Source organism: Cnephaeus nilssonii (genome assembly GCF_951640355.1).
Source record: "Cnephaeus nilssonii genome assembly, chromosome: 4".
NCBI classification, from domain to species: domain Eukaryota; kingdom Metazoa; phylum Chordata; class Mammalia; order Chiroptera; family Vespertilionidae; genus Cnephaeus; species Cnephaeus nilssonii.
The window spans coordinates 44,823,836-44,847,262 of NC_137075.1; the positions used below are offsets into that span (position 1 = coordinate 44,823,836).

Sequence of the window (23,427 nt, forward strand, 5' to 3'; positions counted from 1 at the left end):
TTGCTCGCTGCATGGATAGTGGAATCCGGCGCTGCGCTGGGGCGGGGAGAAGGGAAGCTCTATCCAGGCAGCGGACTTGTCTGTGGGGACAGGACGAAGCCGAGGGGAGTGCGGGGAGCTAGAGCCCTGGCGTGGGCCTCGAGGAGGGTGGGGTCTTCAGGAGGGGCGGGGCCTCGAGGAGGGCGGGGTCTTCAGGAGGGTGGGCGGGGCCTCGAGGAGGGTGGGACCTCAGGGGTGGGCGGGGCCTCGAGGTGGGTGGGGTCTTCAGGAGGGGAGGGCGGGGCCTCGGGGCGGCGGCGGCGTCATGGCGGAGGCGGCTTTGGACGCCGTGCGGAGGGAGTTACGAGAATTCTCGGCGGCGGTAAGGGGTGAGTGGGTTCGCTCAGGCTGTGGTGTCGCGTTGACTGCAGATCAATCTCAGGACGCGGGAGGGGCTGTGGGCATGCCGGACCTGGGTCCCTGAGTCGCGTGGCCCTGGTGCTTCCTGGGCCGCTGACACCGGGGCGCACCCTAGTTCTTATCCTCGAGGAGCGCAAAGCCTCGTGCACGGAACTGGTTGGTGCCTCCTCTCTGACGACTCTTCTGCCGAACCTCCTCCAAGCCCGCGGGTGTGGGTTCTCAGCCCCCCTCCTCCGTGTTTGCACACCCTCGTGGATTCCTGAAGGGACTGACCATTCGGGTGCCGTCCTGTGTTTCCCGCAGCCAGCCCGCCCTGAATGAATAATCGGGGGTGCATGTTGCCTTTCCCACCCTTTCCTGTCGTGAAGTCTTTAAGGTGGTCGGACTCCCCCCCTCTGAACCCCTGCTGGAACGCCAGTCAAGAACCGACTCCTCCCAGCTGGGGCGGTGCAGCTCTCCGGAAGAATCGGGCAGCTGTGCAAGTGATCCCTGGCCCCCAGCTGCTTGGTTTTTATTTTTCTCCCTTCTTTTTCCCTTCCTTCCGCTCTCCCCTTTCTGTTTTTAAGCGATTTCTCACCAATGAATAGAACATGGGCACATGACTTAAAAAATAACGGATTTATAACGTAAAGTAAGCTTTCCTCCCATTCTAAGCCCCAGCTTGCATCTTTCCAAAAATACTGTTTAGCCCTGGCCGGTGTGGCTCGGTGTTGCTCACGGGTTAGAGCGTCGGCCTGTGCACTGAAGGGTCGTGGGTTCGATTCCCCGTCAAGGGCTTGTGCAGGAGGCAACCAATCTATGTGTGTCCCCCTCCCCCTCCACTCTCCCTAAAAATCTATGGAAAAAATATATGTGGGTGAGGAGTAACCAAAAAAAAAAAAAAAAAAAATGCTGTTTGCATCCACACACAAAACTGTATACCTCCCTTTTTATACAAATGATAGCCTGTTAAACATACTCTTCTGGGTAATGTATCTTGGAGATCATTCCAAATCCCTGTATCGAAATCTTTTTCACACCTGGGTACTAATGCTGTAATTTACTTAATCAGCCCACTCTTATGAGACATTTAGGTAATTTCCAATCTATTGTTTTCAGTAGTGCTGCAACGAATACTTTGAGTATTCATTTAACAGATACTGTCATGTGCTGCATGTGAGGCTAGGTAATTTCATTGTTGTGCAAGCATCATAGAGTGCATTTACACAAACCTGCATATTATAGCCTACTACTATAATTGTATGTGCTATACGTACTTTTATGTGACTGCCAGCATCACCACAAACCTATGGGACCACCGTTGTATTTGCAGTTCATTGTTGATCAAAACATTGTTAAGTGGCCTGTGACTGTACTTAAAGCACTTCAGTGTGCCAGGGTCTGTTCAGTGTGTTTAGGATACATCACTGAACAAAACAGATCTCTGTCCTCATAGAGCTTACAATTCCAAGTGAGGAGACAGACCATGAGTCATAGGCACACTGAATGAGTAAATTATAGAGTCAAGAAATGTGTTACAGGATAAGTGCCATGGGGAAGCGGGGGACAAAGCAGAATGATAGACCGCAGTATATAGGGCTGAAGGGCAGGTTGCAAATTTAAATAAGATGGTCAGGATGGGCCTCCTTAATAAGGCTACATTTGAGCACAGGCTTGAGGGAGGAGAGAAGAACATTGGGGTAGAGGGCAGGCACAGGCAAATGCCCTGAGGGGGGAGTGCCTGGTGTGCTCCAGGAACAGTGAAGAGGCGATGTGCCCAGAGCAGAGTCTTTGTGCACCTGTGAGGATGTTTGCAGGCTAAATTTCCTAGCAGAAGAATTTGGCCAAAGGAATTGTTCGGATGCCTTTTGAAATCCCCTCACTTTGAAAACCCAGGAGAAAATGGTGGCCATTCACTACAGCAGGGTGGGGAACCTTTACTTACCCATCAGCCTTGGGTATTTATAACATCATTCGGGGGCCATACAAAATTATCAACTTAAAAACTAGCCTGCTGTATTTGGTCAAACATTTAATTAACTCACCCCGAATGCCATGGCAGGGCCGGGCCACACGATTTCATGGGCCTTATATGCCCTGCTCTACAGGAAAAACTATTAAATGCTGAGAAAGTAAAACTGAAGTAACTACAGAAGGTACAAAGGGCTAAAAAAAGAAAAAGGTCAGTTTTCCTGTACTTAAAATATCCTAGTGAGGACAGTAGGAAGGTGTACTGAGCCCCATATTACCCCCATCCCCACTCCATGGGGACTGCTTTGATGGACTGACATGACGGGAAGGCCCTTCGCCAATTTCTTCCCTCTGCTCCCTTACCTGGGTGGCAGGTTTCATCTTACCCTCTGGTCCACGAAGCACGCACACATGCCAGCTCTTTCATTTCAGTTTTCCTGGGCCCACCAGGGTCTGTTTTTCCACTCAGTTCCAAGTTTTGATCTAATGACATTCACTTTCCAACTGATCGCAAAGCAAGGCAAAGATGACCAGTGAGACGCGGTGGTGAGAGACAGAGCATGACCTCAGAGGGGAAAATGAATGCAGTGACCGTTTGGAGCGGGAGGCGGTAACCGCCCATGAGGGGTTAAGGCATTCAGGCTAGACCTCAAGGATGAAAATCACAAAGTAAAGCCCTGAACCCTTTATAAAAGCCAGGAGAGAGGCATTCTAGACTGAGTGAGCAGTAGGAGCAAAGTTTGGTACTGCCTGAGGCGAGTGTGGTAAGGAGCCGGCACCAGACAGGAGGAAACCGGGTGGGAAAAGGAGGCTGGGCCTGAATGCATGACCAGGCAGGCAGTAGTCTGTGAGGAGTAAGTGGTAGGTCATCAAAGGATTTTTTTACTGGGGGTGTGACAAGATGAGATTGTATTTTAGGAAATGACTGGGGCCAGGGTGAGTGATGCTTTGAGAGGAAGTAGAATTAAGCCAAGGAAACAAGTTTGTTCACTGTAGCAACAACCATCCTGCCAGGAGATGTTGGAGACTTCCATTCAACCACTAAGCAAATATTTGCTGAACACTGACTGTGTGCTCGGGACTACTCCAGTTCCCGGGGGCACACCAGTGAGCAAGACAAGCATCCCTGCCCGCAGGGAGCGCACATTCTGCCAAGAGAGAGACTAGTAGACAGTTGGACAAGCGAAATAGATAGCGTGTTAGATGGTGACAAATGATAGAAAAATAAAGGGGCCTGGCTGGTGTGGCTCAATTTGTTGGAGGGTAGTCCTGTGCACTGGAAGGTCTCAGGTTCGATTCCTGGTCAGGGCACCTACCTAGGTTGCAAATTTGATCCCTGGTTGAGTTCAATCCTTGGTTGGGGTGCATACGGGAGGCAATCAATGTATGTATCTCTCTCACATCGATGTTTCTTTCCCTCTTTAAAATCAAGTTTTTTTAAAAAAAAGAAAATAAAGGAAGGGGTATAAGGGTTATTGGGAGAAGGTGACAGTTTTTTAAAGGGTGGCCTGGCTCATTGCAGCTTTATTTACAGTAGCCAAGATCTGGAAGCAGCCCAAGTGTCCATTAGTAGATGAGCAGATAAAAAAGCTGTGGTACATTTACACCATGGAGTACTACTTAGCCGTAAAAAAGGAAGGGAATCTTACCTTTTGCAACAGCATGGATGGACCAGGAGAGTATCATGCTAAGTGAAATAAGCCAGTCAGAGAAAGACAAATACCGTATGATCTCACATGTGGAATCTAATGAACAAAATAAATTGATGAATAAAATCGAAACAGAGGCATAGATACATGGAACAGACTGATAGGTATCAGAGGGGAGGGGGGTTGGAGGACTGGATGAAAGAAGGTGAAGGGATTAAGCAAAAAACCCCACAAGAAACTACACAGGCACAACAAAACAAAACAAAACCCCATAATCACAGACAACAGTGTGGTGATAGCCAGAGGGAAAGGGGGGGTCAGAGTAGGTAGAGGTGGTCAAAGGGGGAAGTGGGGATGGAAAGAGACTGCTTGGGGCGATGGGCACACGATGCAGTGTGCAGATGATGCTTCCTTGAGTTGTACATGTGAAACCTGTATGGTTTTGTGAACCAATGTCACCCCAATAAATAAAAAAAGAGGGGGCCATGGAGGGAAGCCTCATTGAGGTGACATTTGAGGACCCAAAGGAGGTTGGTGAATGTGAACACCAGCAGGGGGAAGGAGGAGGGGGTGGTTTGAGAGACATAGGAGGTAGGATCAGTAGGACTTGGAGACAATCAGTAGGGTGACAGGAGTGAGGGAGAAGGAGATTTTTGTTCAGGTGACCCAGGACCACTACAGACATCTGCACAATTAGTGCAGATGAGTAGGCACACAGCACAACCTGCCCAGCGCACACGGCAGCCCTGGGTGTCTGAGGATGGGGATGCTGTTCACTTTCCTCCTGTGGTTTTGTGAGGCAGTCTGTCTCCTCATTTAGGTTGTAAGCTCCCTGAGATGACTGGCTCATCCCTTGATACCTCCACATTGGCCACGCCAGGTGCTGAGCACATCCTCAGTGCTCAGTAAGTATCACTGTTAGAAGGTGCTTAGCCCTTCTAACACAGCCTCAGCCCACCCTTAAACTTGGGCCTCAGCTCTACTCATTCTGGAGCTCCCAGTGCCACCTCAGTGGCTGCCTTTCCTACTGGATGCCAGGAGGTTGGCCACTCCAGAGTGGGAAAGCCGAGGGTCCATGGTACAGGCCAGGCATGATCCATGGAGGGTTTGGATGATGGGCTGAACAATAGCCCTGGCCCTGTCAACTCTGTGGCCCGTAGTGGTGTGTTTGTGAGTACGTCACACTTTCTCCCTTAAACGTCCCTCATTCTTCAATTTCTGATTGTCCAGGATCCCTTGGTCACCAGTGGGCATTGTCTAGGGACACAGTGTGGCCTACCCAGTGGGGCAGCAGCAGGATGTTCCTGGCTTCAGCCCCCGCTCCCCTCTTTCTCTCAGAGCTTAACGTGCCTCTTGCTGTGCCTTACCTGGACCAGCCCCCAACTCCCCTTCACTTCTACCGGGACTGGGTCTGCCCCAACAGGCCCTGCATCATCCGCAACGCCCTGCAGCACTGGCCGGCCCTCCGGAAGTGGTCGCTCCCCTACCTCAGGTGGGGGCCGCCCCGGCGGGATGTGGGTGGTGCTTGGTGGCATCTGGGCCGGGGCCGAATGTCCATTCTTCCAGAGCCACCGTGGGCTCCACGGAGGTGAGTGTGGCCGTGACCCCGGATGGCTATGCGGATGCTGTGCGAGGGGACCGCTTTGTGATGCCCGCCGAGCGCCGCCTGCCCCTGAGCTGCGTGCTGGACGTCCTGGAGGGTCGAGCCCAACACCCAGGAGTCCTCTACGTGCAGAAGCAGTGCTCCAACCTCCTCACCGAGCTGCCCCAGCTGCTGTGTGACCTGGAGCCGCACGTGCCCTGGGCCTCCGAGGCGCTGGGTGAGTGGAGATGGGGGACCTGCTGCTTCTCGTCGCTGATGACGGGGCCCACACTCCTGGCCCCACAGGGTCAGGTGCTATGCACTAAACGCCCACGTCCCCCGGCCTCAACTCCACGCCGGTGAATGGAAGGTTGCTGCCCCCTGCCAGGGGCCCACCCCTGCCCTCGCTCTCTGCTCTCTCCCTGTTCCTGCTGGGTCCCAGACAGCTTTGCCGAGCGAGGCCCACCCACGTTCTGGCCCAGCATCGCTGTAAGGTGTTCATTCCGAGCCGAGCCTTCAGGCCACCCTCCCAACCCCCTCTTCCCTCCCACCTGCAGGGAAGATGCCCGATGCTGTGAACTTCTGGCTGGGGGAGGCGGCCGCAGTGACGTCGTGTAGGTATCCGGTGGGGAGGAGACCAAGAGTGGGAGGCTGGGCCTTACGGAAGTTAGACTGACTTTTCTCTAAGATTTCTTCTGGGATTCTAGGCTCAGACACAAGAGGGGGCCCCCTGGCCGCTCAGGTGAGGAAGGTAACCCATAGCATTGGGGGTGAGGGCATTGTTTACTCTACGTCCCTAGAGAGCTTTGCAAAGACCGTCTAGGTCGGGGGGTGAACTCAGGAGAGCCCTGTTTGCTAGAATTCTCCTCAGTGGAGATGAGCCCAGGGCCTGGCAAGTGTCAGTCCCTGGAGGACAGAGATCAGAAATGCCTGAAACCCACCAGGCACCTTGGCGCCCCTCACCTCTGCTCTGACGTGGCATGCTCTTCTCTTACCCCACAAGCTGTCTTGGGGTGCCAGGCGCCCAGCATGGTTGTTTGCCCCTCCTGGGCCTGGCCCCTCATTCCTGCCCCGGGGCCTCCTCTGTGTTGGCAGTGCATAAGGACCACTATGAGAACCTCTACTGTGTGGTCTTGGGAGAGAAGCACTTCCTGCTGCATCCGCCCAGCGACCGGCCCTTCATCCCCTATGGTAAGGGGCCGGCAGCCCGAGGGGGATGGCGGGCGGCAGGGGCCCTGGGCTGGCTGGAGCCCCGGCCTGAGGTGTGGACAGTGTCTCCACTGCACTGGGACTCCTGACCTTGCCCTGTGCCCAGGGAACAAGTAAATGGCTGTGGCTGGCAAACCGCAGGCCACTCGAGGGTCCCCACACCTCCCTCCCTCTGGTTTCAGAGATGTACACTCCCGCAACCTACCGGCTAACCGAAGAGGGCTCCTTTAAAATGGTGGACGAGGAGGCCGTGGAGAAGGTGTGTGTCTTGCTCCTGGGCCCCAGGGAGAGGGAAGGGTAGGAATCTGGGCTCTGAGGAGCAGGCACAAAAGAGCTGGGGTGGCGGCACCTTGCTCTGAAAAACCCCGAAGTCTGGGGCCTCCCAGTGCCGAGCAGGGCAGGGCCCATGGTGTTACCTTTGGAAAAGGTGGAATTCGAGGGCCTGGGGCTTCGAGCCTGTTCCCTGGCATCCACTGTGTCCCCAGGTGCCCTGGATCCCACTGGACCCGTTGGCTCCGGATCTGGCTCAGTACCCCAGTTACAGCCAGGCCCAGGCCCTTCGCTGCACGGTGCGGGCTGGCGAGCTGCTCTACCTGCCGGCCCTGTGGTTCCACCATGTCCGGCAGTCCCATGCCTGCATTGCCGGTGAAGAGCTGCCCAGTCACCCGGTGGCAGGGCATCTGGGAGATGGGTCAGGGAGGCTGGAGGTGAGAAGGGGACCCTCATGCTCAGGTCTCGTTCTCCCTGCAGTGAATTTCTGGTATGACATGGAGTATGACCTCAAGTACAGTTACTTCCAGCTGCTCGACTCCCTCACGAAGGCCTCGGGCCTTGACTGATGGAGTCCTGGTGAATGGATGTTGCCAATGACAACTCGAGGAGAAGGTTGCGCCCCTCCCGCGCCAGGTCAACTCTAGAGGCAACGTGGAGTCAGAGTGCTGGCTCCTGGCCCAGCTCGGCTGGCGATCAGCTTTGCAGGATCTCTGGAGGCGTCCGGAGCAGGAGGGACCTGGCCGTCTGGGCGTGGCTCCCAGGTGAGGCAGCAGCCTGCCCTGGAGGAGGAGCGGGGTGCCAGGTGCAGCTCTGCCTCACCTCCGTGACCCCGGTGAGTGAGTGCCTCGAGCTTTGGTGACTGGTCTGTAGAACAATGATGGTTCCTCCCTCCCGGGTGTTATGAGCACGAGATGGTATCTGTGGGCAGCAAGGCTGGCACCGAGGAAACGTTCAATAAAAGGTGGCTGTGCTTTGTGAGCCGAGACTCCCTCTGAAGTTGCCTTCTGTGGGCTGTGGGCTGGAAGGGTTGGGTAAGAACTTCCGGTGGCTGGGATTGGGGGTGAGGGCTGGGTCCGGGCCTGTGCCTGAGGCGCTCTCTGCTGCCAAGACCCCTGTTTGGGATCAGCCATTGCAGCCCCTCTTGGCAAGCAAGCCGACCCCAGTCTTGTCACCTCTTCGCGCCTTGTCACCTCCTCACTGCTGTGGAGTCTGTAAAGCTCTTCCTGGCTTTGTCTCCTCCCCCCAGCTCCAGGGCAGCTGGTGGGCTGTGGTGGCCGGAGGGTCACCTCTGTTCCTTCTCCGGGAAGGAGGGGACAGAAGCCCCGCCCCTCCTGAGGCTTCCTCTGTGGAAGGAGTGGGTCTCCGCGCTCAGACTCCCTCCCCACCAACCGGGCCCTGGAGATGGGAGCCCCCTTTCCAAGTGCCAGCCCAGACGCCTCATCCCCCAGCACCAGCCCAGGGCTGGGGCGGCCGCTTTGAAGGGCTGTTTCCTAGAACAAACCACGCCCCTGCCAGGCCATGATGGGGCCTGGGGCATTCCTCAGATTGGCCAACCACTTCGGTGGACTGGGCATTCCTGTCCTACTGGCATTGGGAGATTGCGAAAGGCCCTGTCATGGGGGGCATGGCTCTCCCGTTTGCTGCTTCTCTGGGCCCATCCCCTGCTTTCCAGACCTAAGTGGCTCCTGCAGACCCCACCTTCCATTCCAGTCTCTTTCTGCTCAGCCTCGGACAGCGAGCTCTCCTGGGGGCCCCCTTTCCAGGTGAGAGCTGGGAGAGCAGGGCTGGGTGGGGTGGGCACAGATGCTGATGGCTGGAGAGGATGGGTCTTTGGGGTGTTGAGCCCCCGCCACAGGGAGGCCAGTGGTTTCATTTGGGTTTAAGATGCCTCATTTCCTGTACAGGTAGCTGATCCAGGAAGGAGTGGGGCTTGGGTGGGGCGGAGGCGGTGGGGAGGGACAAGGGAGGAGCTTGGAGCCAGCTGGAGCATCCCTGGCTCTGGATTAAAAAGCTGACTGTCAGTCCTCCGGCCACTGCCTGTCATACCTGGTTCCCGAGGACGCTCCGCCTCATGGCTCTGGCAAGACAGGTAGGGAGCTGGGCTCCACTCTAACCCCTGGTCCCCCCGAGGCCTGGTTGTTGCTGTTTCTTAGCAGAGCTGTGGGCTTCTTGGACCGGGTGGTGAGCAGAAGCCAGGGGAGAGGCAGGGCATTGGGACGAGGGACTGTCCTGAGTTCCTCCTGACCTAGGGAGAGGCTCCAGGCAGAGCTCCCTGGCACCGTGGACGTGGGCCCTGGCAGCTCAGTCCCGGGGCCCCGGGAGGAAGTGGCTGCTCCGGTGCTCCTCTGACTCAGTTGCTTGGGGTGGGAGCCCAGGGCTGACGCTGCTATTAGCTGAGCTTCCCGGCCCTTCTCTGGACTCCGTCGTCCGTCAGGCCCTCTCCGAGGCAGGGCTGGAGGCCAAAGGCAGGACTGGCTGGCACAGGTTTCCCTGCCTTGTCAACCTGCCGGGGCCACATCCCCAGACCCAGGGTGAGGGGTTCAGAGGGAGCTGCCTGAGGACCATTGTAGGCCGGGCCTTGTAGGACCTGAAGGACTTGACCACCTGTGGGTAATCTGATCTGGTAATTGCTGTCCCTACCTTAGTAGAGAGCCCATTTCCAGAACTGTGCCCTGGCCAGGGGTGGGGAGTGTGTGGGGGGGTAACTCAACCAGGGGGCGCAAGGCCTGACTGTCTCTTTTCCAGGGCGAGCTGGGGAAGCGGGTGAAAGGAGACTGTTGGTATCGGGAACTGGAAGCGGGTTAGTGCGGGGATTGAGAGCACAGATCTGAGCTAGCCTGGTCCAGTCCTGCCCTGAACCGCAGGCCAGTGTCCACTTGGTCTTCCCGTTCCGATGTCCTTGTGGGGCTGCCATAGGGTGGTTGTGGGATTAAATGAGTTAATGTACCGAATGGGTCCAGAGCCGGCCAGAGCGCTGTGTAAGCGTTGGCAGGTGTCGTCAGCAGGCACCAGCCTCTCCTTCAGGCCTGTGGCTGGGCAGGGCTGGGCCTTTGGGTTCAGGACTAGGCCCCAGCCTCTCCGGAGGCCCTTGTCTCCTTTGGATCTCTGCCTGCAGCAAACCTGTCCCTTTCTCTCTCCTCTGCAGGCAAAGGTGCCCGAGACGTGCCTGCTCACCATTCGTGTCCTACAGGCCCACGGCCTGCCCTCCAAGGACCTAGGTGAGTGCTGCCCAGGGCGGGTAACCGTGCTGCGTGGCATTCAGAGGTGGGCAGGGGCAGTGGGAAGAGATGGGAGTAGGGCTGGGTGTGCAGGGGTGTCCTGGAGAGGGTGCCGAGGGAGGACTGGGGGAAAGTCACAGTCGGGGCTCTGCCTCTGCTCTTCCTGCCTCCAGCCCGGCCCCGTGCCTCGGGTCTCGGGGTCCCCGGGGCTGCCTGCGATGGAGGGACAGGGCCCGTGGGGGCCAGGTTGGGAAGGGCTCTTGGCAATCACCGGTGCTCGTGCCTCCTTCCCGCAGTGACCGCCTCTGACTGCTATGTGACCCTGTGGCTGCCCACGGCCTGCAGCCACAGGCTGCAGACACGCACCGTGAAGAACAGCAGAAACCCCATCTGGAATCAGAGCTTTCGCTTCCGCATCCACAGGCAGCTCAAGGTGGGCCCGAGTGCCCTCACCGACCCTGTCCGCTGCCACCGCCCCGCCCAGCCCCTCACTCCCCGTCCCACTCTCCTTCCTCTGCCTCCCCTCCCTCCTGCAGCCCCTCACTCTGTTCCCCTTCCAGAACCTCGTGCAACTGCAAGTCTTCGACCAGGACCTTCTGACCGGTGATGACCCCATGTTGTCGGTGCTGTATGACGTGGGGACTCTGCGGATTGGGGAGTCCCGCCACGAAAGCTTCCTCCGGAGCCCTCAGGCAAGGCCACGGCAGGGCGGGGGCGGGGAGGTGCTTGGGAGGGTGGCTGGTACAGGTGGCCCCTTCTCCAGGAGCTTCAGTCCCCTGAGAAGCAGTCCCGTCCCCAACCCTCTTTCTGACACCTAAGCCCAGGGCAGCTTTCTTGGGGCGGTCCGGAGAGGGTGGACGGAGCAGCCTGCTGATGGACAATCGCTGTCCCACCACGGGTCCCAGCCCCAGCTGGCGTCTGGGTTGGAATCTGCCCCCCCATAACCTCCTCCTTCCCTCCCTTCTCCCCCACTTCCCCCTTTCTAACTTGCTTCTTTCTCTGTCCAGGGTGAGGAGCAGCTGGAGGTTGAATTTCGGCTGCAGAGTCTGTGAGTCGGGCCAGGGGACAGCCCTGCGTGGGAGGGCTTCCTCTGGGGGGGACCGGGCGCCGGGCACTAGAGCCGACACCCTTCCCTGGGGGGCATCCAGCGGTAGAGGAGGAATGCCCGGCTTCCTTTGGGGGGGGCCTGGGAACCGGGACCCCCGCTTAGGGTCACGGGGGCTCTTTCCAGGACCGACTGTGCCGAGCAGCTGGTCAGCAATGGCATCCTGGTGGTGAGTCTAGAACCCCTCCCTGCTGCCACCGGCTTGTCCTCCTCCCCGAGCTTCAGGCCCACCATGGGGGTCGGGCGGGGGGTGGGGCAGAGCTGGATGGGGGGACCCTGGGATTTCAGTTCCTCAAGAGGATACAACCTCAGGGAGTGTTTGGTGCCTCAGGCCGAGGAAGTAAAGTGTGAGGAGCCAGAACCAGGGTGCTGGGCGGTGGGAGCCTCTGACAGGAGGTGCTCACGTCAGGCTCTCTCATGACTCAGGCCCGGGAGGTCTCCCGCCTGCACGTGCGCCTGGAGGAGGCTGGGGACCAGAAGGGTGAGTCCCTGACCCCCTACTAGCCCTCAGCCCTTTCTAAGGGGGCCTTGCACTAGATGCCCTCTGCCCTCAGGCAGGAGCAGGGGTTAGGGGGGCAACTTCATGCTGGGGCTTTTCCCCTTGTTCCTCATGGCGGCTGCGGAGGGGGCATCCCATCTCCAGCCTCGTCCTGGGCCAGACGCCCATCTCAGTGCCGGGAGGGAAGTGCCCGAGGCCCCTTAGGCAAGACCAGGGCCACTGTGGGCTCAGATCCTATTCCCAGCCTGTCTGCTCTGGTTCCTGTTTCCAGGGTCAGAGGGCAGAGTTCAGCTTGTGGTTCCCGGGTCCTGTGAGGGGTCACAGGAGGCCTCGGTGGGCACTGCCTCCTGCTTCCACTGCCTGGCCTGCTGGGAGCCGGAGCTGCGCGTCCACCTGCAGGTAGAGTGCCGTGGCTCCGTGAGGGCCCCTCCTGCCCTCAGCACCTGCTCCCGCCGTCCCTGCTCTCCCTGGAGCCCCTCACCTGGCAGAGGCAGGCCCACTGGGGAGAGTGTGAGGCTGACGTTGACCTCGTGGCCCCTCCTGCTGTTCCTCTGTCCCTCCCAGGAGCAGGTGGTGAAGTCCTGCTGGGAAGGAAAGGTAGAGATTCTTAGTTCTTCTTTCATGCGCCTGCAGGATGCCCCCCAGGAGCAGCTGAAGGTGCCCCTGAGGGCCCTGCCCTCTGGCCAGGTGGTGAGACTCGTCTTCCCTACGTCCCAGGTACTGGGCACCGGAGGAGGGAAGCCGGTTGCACAGGCAGGGCCGGCCCGGGCCTTGAAGGGCTGGCCTGCGTCAGTAGCAGCTCTGTCCTCGATACGTGCTGGACCGGGCCCTGGGGCGGGGGTCCTCTGAGCGTCCCTGCCTTCAGGTGTCAGGCCTGGCCCCGGGGAGATGGCTGTGGCCCAAGGGAGCATGGGGACACCGTGGGGTGTGGCTCGGGTTGGGATGAGAGGAACAGGGCGGCCCACCTTTGTGACCGGAGCATTCATGTTTTCAGGAGCCTCTGATGAGGGTGGAGCTGAAAAAAGAAGAAGGGTGAGAGGCCGGGCTGGGCACGGGGACAGGCCGATGGTCAGGCACTCCGCCTGGAGGAACGGAGGGGAGCGAGGTGGGGGGCTCCCAGCACAACCGCCTGACTCTTCTCTGAGGTGCTCGGGTTTGCTCCCACGGCAGAGCACGATGTGTGGGAGCCTGAGCAGACAAAGGCTCTTTTCACATTTCACTTGCATTTATTTGTTGGAGGGGTGTGTGCCTAGCCCTGTGCCGGGCTCTTAGGAGGCACTTGATAAACGTTTGGCTGGAAAACAGGTGGGAGGTGAGGAGAGTGATTTGAGCACAGAGAGGGCAAGGAAAGGAGAGGAGAGAATGGCGCCACTTCAGGGGGCAGTCCTTGTGGGGGGGCCTTAGCTGACCTTCACGAGACCAGGAGTCACCTGCCTGCTCACCACGAAGAGGTGGGAACTGGTTTCCGTCCCCTCTGGAGTCGCTTTTGAGTGGGTGAGCGGGGGAGGCTGAGAGGTGGAAGTGTGTTGGGTCCCACCGGGGCCCGTCTGCACCTGGGACTCCAGAGGGGCCTCTTCAGGCACCGGTGAATCCTCTTGACCACCTTCCCCGTGTGTCCTCGCGTGGGCCTGGGTCCCCCCGCTCCCCCTCATGCCCACTTCTGCCAGGACACAGAGGAGAGGTGAGAGAGGGGAGAGGAGAGGACAAATGGCAGTACGCATTTCAGGGAGGCAGACCCCGCTTCCTCTCTCTGACGAGGCCCAGGCGCTGCCTCACGGTCCCTCTCCACGCAGACCGAAGGAGCTGGCCGTGCGGCTGGGCTGCGGGCCCTGTGCTGAGGAGCAGGCCTTCCTGAGCAGGAGGAAGCAGGTGGTGGCCAAGGCGCTGAAGCAGGCCCTGCAGCTGGATGGAGACCTGCTGGAAGATGAGGTCCGAGGGCTGGGCTGGATGGGGCAGGCGTCCTCGGGCTTGCTCGGGCCCGGAGCCCGGTGCCGAATGCTGGAACTGGTTGTTCCCTAACCAAAGGCGCTGGTGCCGAGCCGGGCTCTCCCTGCCCATGTTATCGGGAGCTTGGTCACATCAGATGTGGAGCATTGCATGAGACACTTGGAGGTTTAAGCTGCCCCACTTGGCTAGCTTTCCTTCTTATTGTTTCTTGATCTTTGGCCTGGTCTAGGTTGTGAGGCTGGGCCTGGTCTGACCGGTCAGTAAGACGTGCAGCCTGCAGGCTGCCTGCTGGCCTGGGATGGTCCCTGGAGGTTCAGGTCAGCTCTGGCATCTCCTAGAGAGACGGCCTCTCCTTGGGAGAGGATGAGGGGTGGCTACAGGGGAGGTTTTTGAGATGGCCCTGGAGCTCCCACAAAGTGACCACCAGACTGCTAAGGGGTTAGAGGTGAGGAGATGAGGCCTGGTCTGTCCATTTTCCCTGGAGTTCTTAAAATCAGACAGACCTGACCCTCAGGAGGCTACTTCTGACTAGACCCGTGGTCGGCGAACTGCGGCTCGCGAGCCACATGCGGCTCTTTGGCCCCTTGAATGTGGCTCTTCCACAAAATACCACGTCCTGGGCGAGTCTATTTTGAAGAAGTTGCATTAGAAGAAATTTAAGTTTAAAAAATTTGGCTCTCAAAAGAAATTTCAGTCGTTGTACTGTTGATATTTGGCTCTGCTGACTAATGAGTTTGCCGACCACTGGACTAGACCCTCCTCAGCAGGCCTGACTAGAACCGGTCCCAAGAGCCCTGATTAGATCAAGAGCCCTGATTGATTTCAGAGAGGAAGCGAGAGGGAGAGAGAGATAGAAATATCAATGATGAGAATTGTTGATTGGCTGCCTCCTGCATGCCCCCCACTGGGGATCGAGCCAGCAACCGGGCATGTGCCCTTGACTGGAATCCAACCCAGGACCCTTTAGTACACAGGCCAATGCTCTAACCACTGAGCAAAACCAGCTAGGGCCTGATTAGATTTTGAGCAGCCTTAGCTGTAGGTGAGCTGAGCGGCCCCTTGGATTACTACCTTCTCTTCCTGTGGCTTGGCCTTCCCCCTCCCTAAGGCCCCTCTCTCTCTCTCTCTTTTTTTTAATGTATTTTTATTGATTTCAGAGAGGAAGGGAGAGGGAGAGATAGAAACATCAATGATGAGAATCATTGATCAGCTGCCTTCTGCACACCCACTACTGGGGATCGAGCCTGAAATCCTGGGCATGTGCCCTGACTGAGAATCGAGCCTTGACCTCCTAGTTCATAGGTCAACAGCTTAACCACTGAGCATCCGTGCTGGGCCCTAGGGCCTCTCTGAGCCTAGCTGTCTTCTCTTTCAGATCCCAGTGGTAGCTGTTATGGCCACTGGTGGTGGGATCCGAGCAATGACTTCCCTATACGGGCAGCTGGCTGGCCTGCGGGAGCTGGGCCTCTTGGATTGCGTCTCCTATATCACAGGAGCCTCGGGATCCACCTGGTGAGCTGGCGGCAGGTGGGGTGCAGAAGCCTGGGGGTGACTGGCTGGGTTGTGGCAGGGGGTGCCGTGGTGAGGCTCTTAGACTGCACAGGCCTCTCTGACCGAATGGGAAGGGCCGAGAGAATGCGGGTGCCGGAGAGGAATGCACTCGGGCCCTGGGAGGGCCCCTGCCAGGCTGTCCCAGACCAGAGCCCAGTGGGTCCTTGAGTGATGGTCTCCCCGGTTTTGGCTTTCCCAGGGCTTTGGCCAACCTCTACGAGGACCCGGAGTGGTCTCAGAAGGACCTGGCAGGGCCCACTGAGTTGCTGAAGACCCAGGTGACCAAGAGCAAGCTGGGTGTGCTGGCCCCCAGCCAGCTGCAGCGCTACCGGCAGGAGCTGGCCGAGCGTGCCCGCCTGGGCCACCCAACCTGCTTCACCAACCTGTGGGCCCTCATCAACGAGGCGCTGCTGCATGATGAGGTGTGGGCACGGTGCAGCCTGGGGAGCGGAGTGGGTGGCCAAAGCCACGGCAAGGTCCAGAGTCGGGAGCAACCCTGGGCAGCGGGGGTTGGGGAGGCTCAGGCACCAGGAAGCCATGGCTTTAGGTTCAGATCATCTCCCCACCCCTGCTCCAGCCCCATGACCACAAACTCTCAGACCAGCGGGAAGCCCTGGGTCGCGGCCAGAATCCTCTGCCCCTCTACTGTGCCCTCAACACCAAGGGGAGGGGCCTGACCACCTTTGAGTTTGGAGGTGAGTAGCCTGGAGCTGGGACCCACGCTTTCGTGGTTGGTGGGGTGAGGGGGGTGGGTACTGTACCCACTCTCTGGGCCAGGCCCCATGTTTCCCAGAGACTGTCATTCAGGCTTTGGGATGGGGCAAGGGCCTTGGGTCTCAAGCCCAGGGTCCAGTAATAAGGCTGAGCCTTCAGGTCACCGGGCTGCCCTGGCGTGAAAATGTGGTGGATACGTTGGTACCGAGGGTCCTCAGGTTCCGGGCCCCCTGCTAAGGCTGTGTGGCCTCCTCACAGAGTGGTGCGAATTCTCCCCCTACGAGGTCGGCTTTCCCAAGTACGGCGCCTTCATCCCCTCTGAGCTCTTTGGCTCCGAGTTCTTCATGGGGCACCTGATAAAGCAGCTTCCTGAGTCTCGCATCTGCTTCCTGGAAGGTGAGGAGGTTGGAAGGCTGAGGAGCTGGGAGAATGGGCCTGGGGGTGGGAGGCTGAGGAGCTGGGGCAGAGGGAGAATGGGCCTGAGGGTGAAGGCTGAGGAGCTGGGAGAATGGGCCTGGGGGGGGTGGTGGGAGGCTGAGGAGCTGGGGCAGAGGGAGAATGGGCCTGGGGGTGGGAGGCTGAGGAGCTGGGGCAGAGGGAGAATGGGCCTGGGGGTGGGAGGCTGAGGAGCTGGGAGAATGGGCCTGGGGTGAAGGCTGAGGAGCTGGGGTGTAGAGAGAATGGGGGTGGGGCTGGGGGTGGGCCTTGACCTTCCCAGTTCAGTCACTGTGACATTTCCTGGCCCAGGTCAGGTCTTTGGGGAAGGGTCAGGTTGTGATGGGGTGGAGCACTCTTCCCCCACGTGTCCCCTGTTCTCAGGTATCTGGAGCAACCTGTATGCAGCCAACCTCCAGGACAGCTTATACTGGTCCTCTGAGCCCAGCCAGTTCTGGGACCGCTGGACACAGGACCAGGCCAGCCTGGGTAGGTGCCTGACTCCTTGTAAGGATACAGTGGGGCAGCCCGTGGGGCTGTATTTGGGGGAATGTGGACTCTCGGGCCTTTGGGAGTCCACAGAGGCTGGAGTAAAGGCCCAGGGGTACCATTTCCTGAATGACACCCCATTTCCTCCCCTCTTGACTGTGCAGACAGGGAGCAGGTCCCCCTTCTGAAGGTGGAGGAGCCTCCCACGGTGGCCGGCAGGATAGCCGAGTTTTTCACTGACCTTCTGACACGGCGCCCACTTCCCCAGGCCACCCACAACTTCCTGCGTGGCCTCCACTTCCACAAGGACTATTTCCAACATCCTCACTTCTCCAGCTGGAAAGGTACCGCTTTCTCCCCCCGTCTCAGCTCTCCAGTCATCCCATGGCCCCCGGAGCCTCGGGTCCTTGGCCCAGATACCCACCTCGTAACACCTTGTCCCCATGCCCTCTGAGCTCGGTTCCCTGGGCTGCTTGGAGCGAGAGCCCCGTTTTCTCTCCTTACGTTGGGGATCAGGGCCTCCGGAAGTGGGGGTGTTGCTTTGGTGAGAGCAGGGCCGGAGGGCAGGGGCTCCACCCGCAGCAAGGAGCTGTCACTGGCCCGAGGGGTTGGTGCCCTGAGCCCCTGTGGCAGCTGCTTCACCCCATCCCCCCAACCTTTCCAGCCACCAAGCTGGACGGGCTCCCCAACCAGCTGACACCTGCAGAGTCCCACCTTTGCCTGCTGGATGTCGGCTACTTTATCAACACCAGCTGCCCGCCCCTCCTGCGGCCCACACGGGACGTGGACCTCATCTTGTCGCTGGATTACAACCTCCACGGAGCCTTTCAGGTGGGCTGCGGGCCGGCTTGGGGGGCGGTGGGGAACCCCGGCCTGCCTGCATCCTGGCTTACGCCTCCAGGGCCGTCTGCTTTGGAGCCCAGTGTCTGGCCCTTCGGGGCTGTGACAGTGACACCGAGTGAATGGGAAACTGAGTTCATAGAATCCACACCCGGGGGAACCCAGCTGCCCGGGAAGTGGGGGCGATGGGGGCACTGGCAATGTGGTTTCATGTATTTTATATTTGGGTCCCTTTTGCTGCTCCCCACCCCCGGTTGGTCCCTGGACCTGCAGTATCGGGCTTTGTTAGCGCCCCGTTCAGGGGAGCCCAGTGGAGCCGCAGTGGAGGGCTGTCAGGGTTAGAGCGTTTTTCCATCTGGCCTGGCTCCGCTGGGTCCGCCAGAGTCTGCTTTGGCCTCTGGGCACGAAGTCCCGAGTGTCGGCGGACCTCACGCTCAGTCAGCCTGCTGTTGAGGACCCTGGGCAGCCCTGGGGCCAGTCTCTCTGATGCCACTCTGCCCGCCTTGCAGCAGCTGCAGCTCCTAGGCCGGTTCTGCCAGGAGCAGGGGATCCCGTTCCCACCCATCTCGCCCAGCCCCGAGGAGCAGCGCCGGCCTCGGGAGTGCCACCTGTTCCTGGACCCTGACTGCCCCGAGGCCCCTGCCGTGCTGCACTTCCCCCTGGTCAGCGACTCCTTCCGGGAGCACTCGGCCCCTGGTGAGCCACCGTCGCCCGTCCGGCCTCCCACCTCCATCCTGTATGCCTTGCCGAAGGTGACCCTAGTCCCCCCACCCCCAGTGCGTTTCCCTCCATGCCTGGCTGCACTCCCTCCCCACAGGGGTCCGTCGGACAGCTGAGGAGAAGGAGGCTGGGGAGGTGAACCTGTCTTCATCCAACTCCCCCTACCACTACTCGAAGGTGACCTACAGCCAGGAGGACATGGACAAGCTGCTCCAGCTGACGCATTACAACATCTGCAACAACCAGGAGCAGCTGCTGGGGGCGCTGCGGGAGGCCGTGCAGCGGCGGAGGCAGCGCAGGCAGCGCGGCCCCAGTGACGGCGGCACCCTGGCCGGGGGCTCCAGTCCCTGACTCTTTCAGGTTCACTCCCCACCTGTCTGGCTGCTCTGGTTAAGTTGGGGCAGAGACCGTCATCACCAGGTGTTCCAGAACCTCTGGGGGTGTGGATGGCCCTGTCGGAGGCCCCCAGCCCTCTGAGGGGCTCCCCCACGGTGTGTACCCAGCAGCACCCAGATGTGGCACTGAAGCCACCAGCAAGCCTGCCACAGACACCTCCGGGGAGGTCGAGCCTTCTGAACGGGCTGGAGCCTGGTCCCCGTGATGCGGGCCAGAGACGGCTTCCTTTGGAGTAAGGGGAAGCTTCTGTGTCAGCTGGGGAGCCCGGAGCAGCACTGACCAGGTTTGTGTGAGGGCTCCAAGCCCGTGACCTTGTCTGTTCTCCCTTCCTTGTTACCTTGAGTAGTTGTACAGCGTAAAATAGAGTGCTTTCTCTATCAGAGGCTCCTACAAATGTGAGGCGTTATTGAGATCCTGTCATTGCTGCCAAGAAGGGACCTGTTATTGCAGGCTCTTGGTTACAGAGGGCAAAGACTGGTTTAAGAAACAAGATGTTTTCCTGGTTTGTGTGCTCAGTGGTTAGAGTGAGCGTCAGCCCTCACATTGAAGGTTTGATTCCCAGTCAAGGGCGTGTACCTGGCTGCAGACTCGATCCCTGGCCCTGGGCAGGGTGCGGGTGGAGGCCACCAATGTTCTGTCTCCTCTCCCTCCCTCCAAAAAAAATCAGTGGAAAAACTGTTCTTGGGTGGTAGGCTTAACAACAACAACAAAAGACATAAGATGTCTCCCGAGCCACCTCATGGAGCTAGCGAGTCCGCATGGGCTTCCCCTGAAGCGTGGTCATCTGCTCCCGGCACCCTTTCTCAGCAGGCAGGAGTTCGGTTTGGCCTGGGGGTGGGAGGTCTCTGCTGCCAGGGACCTCGGGGTGTGGCTGGGGACTCAGTTGGGGACTTCCTGTCCCACAGTAAGGATGGCCAGACCTGGGACCTGAAGAGCCAGAGACCAGTGGCACAGCCTCACCCGGCTGTGACCCAGGGGACCTGCTTGTTCCTGAAGTCAGGAGGGCCCTGGGGGCGGAGTCTCATCCTGGGGCCCGAGAGGGTGCTCACACTTGTGTCCCTGAGGTTTGGTGGTACCTCAGGGTTTGCTTCAGGGCCCAGACCTGTGGAGAGAACAGGAGGCAGCGTGACCCCAGAATCTCCTCCACACATTCGTGCCTCAGGGACTGGCTTCCCGGGAACACCCTGCCTCCTGACATGCATGTGGGATGGGTCCTGGGAGCCAACAGGCAGCTGCAGGAGGGACCAGGGTGTGTGAGGTGGATGGGAGATGACCGGTGCTCACTGCATCTGTCTGCCCTGGCCCGGCGACCCTAGTCCCTGTCCTGGGCCGGTGGCTGGAGTCACAGAGCAGAAGAAATGGCAGCCTTAGAAGCCGCTGTGTCCAGGACAAGGCCATTCACTGAGCCACACGTCACCCGAATCATAAATTGGGATCAGTGGGCCCTGCCGGAGTGTGATTGGATAATTTACTGGAGACCAGTTGTTCTGCCTCCGTTACGCTGTGAGCGCTCCCCTGGCATGAGCTGTGTAGCTGCGGGTCTCTGTGTGTGTGTATCTGTACCTCTTCAGGTTTGACTCTGTGTGTGGGTCTGTGGGTCTGTGTCTGGCTGACAGCCTGACTCCTGGTCTCCCTCGGAGCAGGGCCCTGGGACTGGGGGAGGCAGAGAGGATGGAGGCAGAGAGCAGGGACGAGAAGAGCAAGGGTGCAGGAGGGCTCTGGCTGTCCTGCAAACAGGGCTCCGTCTCCGTCTAGGAGGGGGAGGAGGACAGAGAATGAGGGGTGTGTGGGTCCAGGTGACAGCCAGGCAGCATTCTAGCCTGTGCAGAGGGTGCCCCTCACCTCGGGTCTGGCCGGAGCAGGAAAGGTGGTGGGAGCCGGTGCCGTCTCCTGCGGGAGCTCCAAGGGCGGCCGGCGGTGAAGACGGGCGTCTCCTCAGCAAGGAGGGTGGGGGACAGCCATGGCATCTGTGGAAAGGGAGCCTCATGACCCTCATTCTACTGGCACAGCTGAGGGTGAGCCAGGGGTTTGCACCAGATGGGGTGGGGGTGGGTGGTCAAGGGTCTCAAACATGGTGTTACTCCCTCCACTGGCAGTCTCAGCTCGGAGGCTCAGGCTTAGGAGGGAGCATCTGTGCTGGTCCTGGAGGCTCGGGACGCCCACCCACACACCCGGTGCCCTACCTGCGTGGAGGGGCCGTGCTGGGCGCCTCCTCCGTGCACTCAGCCAGGAAGTCCAGAGGTCTGGGTCCAAGTCTGGGCTTAGACTGTGGGCTGCAGAGCAAGAGAAGAATACTGGTCAGCCCAGGCTCGATGCTCGGCCAGCTGCAGGTGGAGTCCTCACGCTCCCTCCTGTGGTCTGAATATCCCGCCCCCCCCCCTCCCGCCTGCCCAAGGTGATACTAGTAGGAGGAGGGGCCTTTGAGAGGTGATGAGGTCATGAGGGTAGGGCCCTTGTAAGAGACGCAGTGAGCACCCTCGAGCTTTCCACCATGTAAGCCCAGCAAGAATGTACCACCTGCAACCGGAAGACGGCCCTCACTAGACACCCAGGCTGCCGGCGCCTTGATCTTGGACTTCCCGGCCTCCGGAACTGAGAAATAAATGTTGGTTATAACCTACCCAGCGTGTGGTGTTTTTGTTACAGCAGCCTGAACAGACTAAGATGTCCCTGCGTCTGGAGCTCCCTGTGCACCGAGAATTGTCCATGTGGGGGTGCTGCGCAGCCACGCACCCGTTTCCCCGAGTGCATCCCTCCTCTTGGAAAGCTAATGATTGGTGGGCTAAGAGAGGCTCAGTCTGAAGGAGATTCAAGTCCCTGTGGGATTCTGGAAGGACAGTCTCAGGGAGATCCCAGGGGACAGACAGTGTGGGGGACGGAGCCAGGAGCCCAGCGACACGGGGGAGCAGGAAGGGCCCTCGTAGAGCCCCAGCAGCTCTAGCCCAGTGGTCGGCAAACTCATTAGTCAGCAGAGCCAAATATCAACAGTACAACGACTGAAATTTCTTTTGAGAGCCAAATTTTTTAAACTTAAACTTCTAACTCCACTTCTTCAAAATAGACTCGCCCAGGCCATGGTATTTGGTGGAAGAGCCACACTCAAGGGGCCAAAGAGCCGCATGTGGCTCACGAGCCGCAGTTTGCCGACTGCGGGTCTAGGCCTTCCAGCCTCCAGAACTGTGAGAAAATACACTTCTGTGGTGTAAGCCTCAGTCTGTGTACGTTGCTATGGCAGCCTGAGCAGGCTAGTAGTGTCTACACAACCTATATGTTTTTATTGATTTCAGAGAGGAAGGGAGAGAGAGACAGACAGAAACATCAATAATGAGAGAGAGCCTGGCTGGCATGGCTCCGTGGTTGAGCATCGACCTATGATCTAAGAGGCCACGGTTCGATTCCCTGTGAGGGCACATGCCTGGGTTGTGGGCTCAATCCCCAGTGTGGGGCGTGCAGGAGGCGGCCGATCAATGATTCTCTCTCATCATTGACGTTTCTATCTCTTTCTCCCTCTCCCTTCTTCTTTCTGAAATCAATAAAAACACATTTTAAAAAAATGATGATCATCACTGATTGGCTGCCTCCTACATCCCCCCACTGGGATCAAGCCGCAACCTGGACATGTGCCCTAATGGGGAATGGAACCGCAACCTCCTGGTTCATAGGTTGATGCTCAACCACTGAGCCACGCCAGTCAGGCTGTCTAAACAACCTTTGGTCATGAACTGCTATTAGTAAGAATTTTTTGAGCAGGCACCTCCCAAATATACTAATATATGTATTTGTGTGTGTGCACATATATTTAGCTATAAATTATTCTATATGTGTATGTACCTCTGTACTAATATGTTCAGTACATTGTCATGTGTTCAAAAAAAGAAATGAGATCAATAAAAAATAGAAAGTTTATCTGTCCCCCTCACCCTGGGGTCCACCCACACCTCATACTGGCCGAGTCCCCACACTGGTGTGAGTGTTAGCCTTTGTCTCCTCCTTCTGGGGTTCCAAAGGGGGTGCAGGGGCCATGCAGGGAGGCTTGAGTGAACCCAACACCTGAGAGGGTGCCAGAAGCCTGGGAGGGGAGGGGTCAGGTGGTGCTCTCCACGGAGGCCGCTGAGCCTGCCAGGAACTGTCTAAAGTGACCGGGCAGAGGGGGTATTGACAGAGACCAGCAAACCAATGTTTGCCATCTGTCAATCAAAGACCCCCCAGGGTTCCAGATAGGGGTCCCCCTGCAAGGAGGAGGAGGGGATGGCTCACCTGCCCCTACCAGGGTGCCAGCACAGGCGTCACAAACACTCTGGGTCCCGGTGGGCTCTCTCAGGAGGGAGACCCTGCCAGTCTGGGATCCAGCTTTTGGCCAGGATCTGCCTTGATCTAAAAGTATGAGGAACTGGACGAGGCCGCTGAGCCAGACGGGCTTTTGTGGAACCTGGCGTCTTGTAAGCTGTGTC

The 23,427-nt window shown here is 58.6% G+C and overlaps 2 protein-coding genes across 2 annotated transcripts; both read left to right on the forward strand.

Moving 5' to 3' along the window:
* The first annotated feature begins 276 nt into the window (after window positions 1–276).
* JMJD7 (jumonji domain containing 7) lies at window positions 277–7,679 on the forward strand. Its single transcript, XM_079769658.1, has 8 exons — window positions 277–368; window positions 5,337–5,490; window positions 5,565–5,818; window positions 6,138–6,194; window positions 6,676–6,771; window positions 6,972–7,048; window positions 7,275–7,434; window positions 7,540–7,679. The coding sequence occupies exons 1-8, from the start codon at window positions 305–307 to the stop codon at window positions 7,626–7,628; spliced, it is 951 nt and encodes a 316-aa protein (XP_079625784.1). The 5' UTR covers window positions 277–304; the 3' UTR covers window positions 7,629–7,679.
* Window positions 7,643–21,560, forward strand: PLA2G4B (phospholipase A2 group IVB; the record flags this gene model as incomplete). Its single annotated transcript, XM_079769657.1, is given in 21 exon segments — window positions 7,643–7,823; window positions 8,773–8,825; window positions 10,208–10,280; window positions 10,577–10,715; window positions 10,717–10,972; window positions 11,288–11,328; window positions 11,512–11,554; window positions 11,812–11,866; window positions 12,156–12,283; window positions 12,518–12,601; window positions 12,879–12,916; window positions 13,678–13,813; window positions 15,207–15,343; window positions 15,582–15,804; window positions 15,960–16,077; window positions 16,355–16,492; window positions 16,916–17,020; window positions 17,185–17,364; window positions 17,685–17,851; window positions 18,370–18,556; window positions 18,678–21,560. Coding segments are annotated over 21 exon segments (2,736 nt in total). The 3' UTR covers window positions 18,932–21,560.
* Window positions 21,561–23,427: the final 1,867 nt, after the last annotated feature.

Bases quoted from the DNA above. Each gene is read 5' to 3' on its own strand.
- JMJD7 (XM_079769658.1), top strand. From the start codon at position 305: ATGGCGGAGGCGGCTTTGGACGCCGTGCGGAGGGAGTTACGAGAATTC. The intron at 369-5,336 runs GTGAGTGGGTTC...TCTTTCTCTCAG, and splicing joins ATTCTCGGCGGCGGTAAGGG to AGCTTAACGTGCCTCTTGCT. The intron at 5,819-6,137 runs GTGAGTGGAGAT...TCCCACCTGCAG, and splicing joins CTGGGCCTCCGAGGCGCTGG to GGAAGATGCCCGATGCTGTG.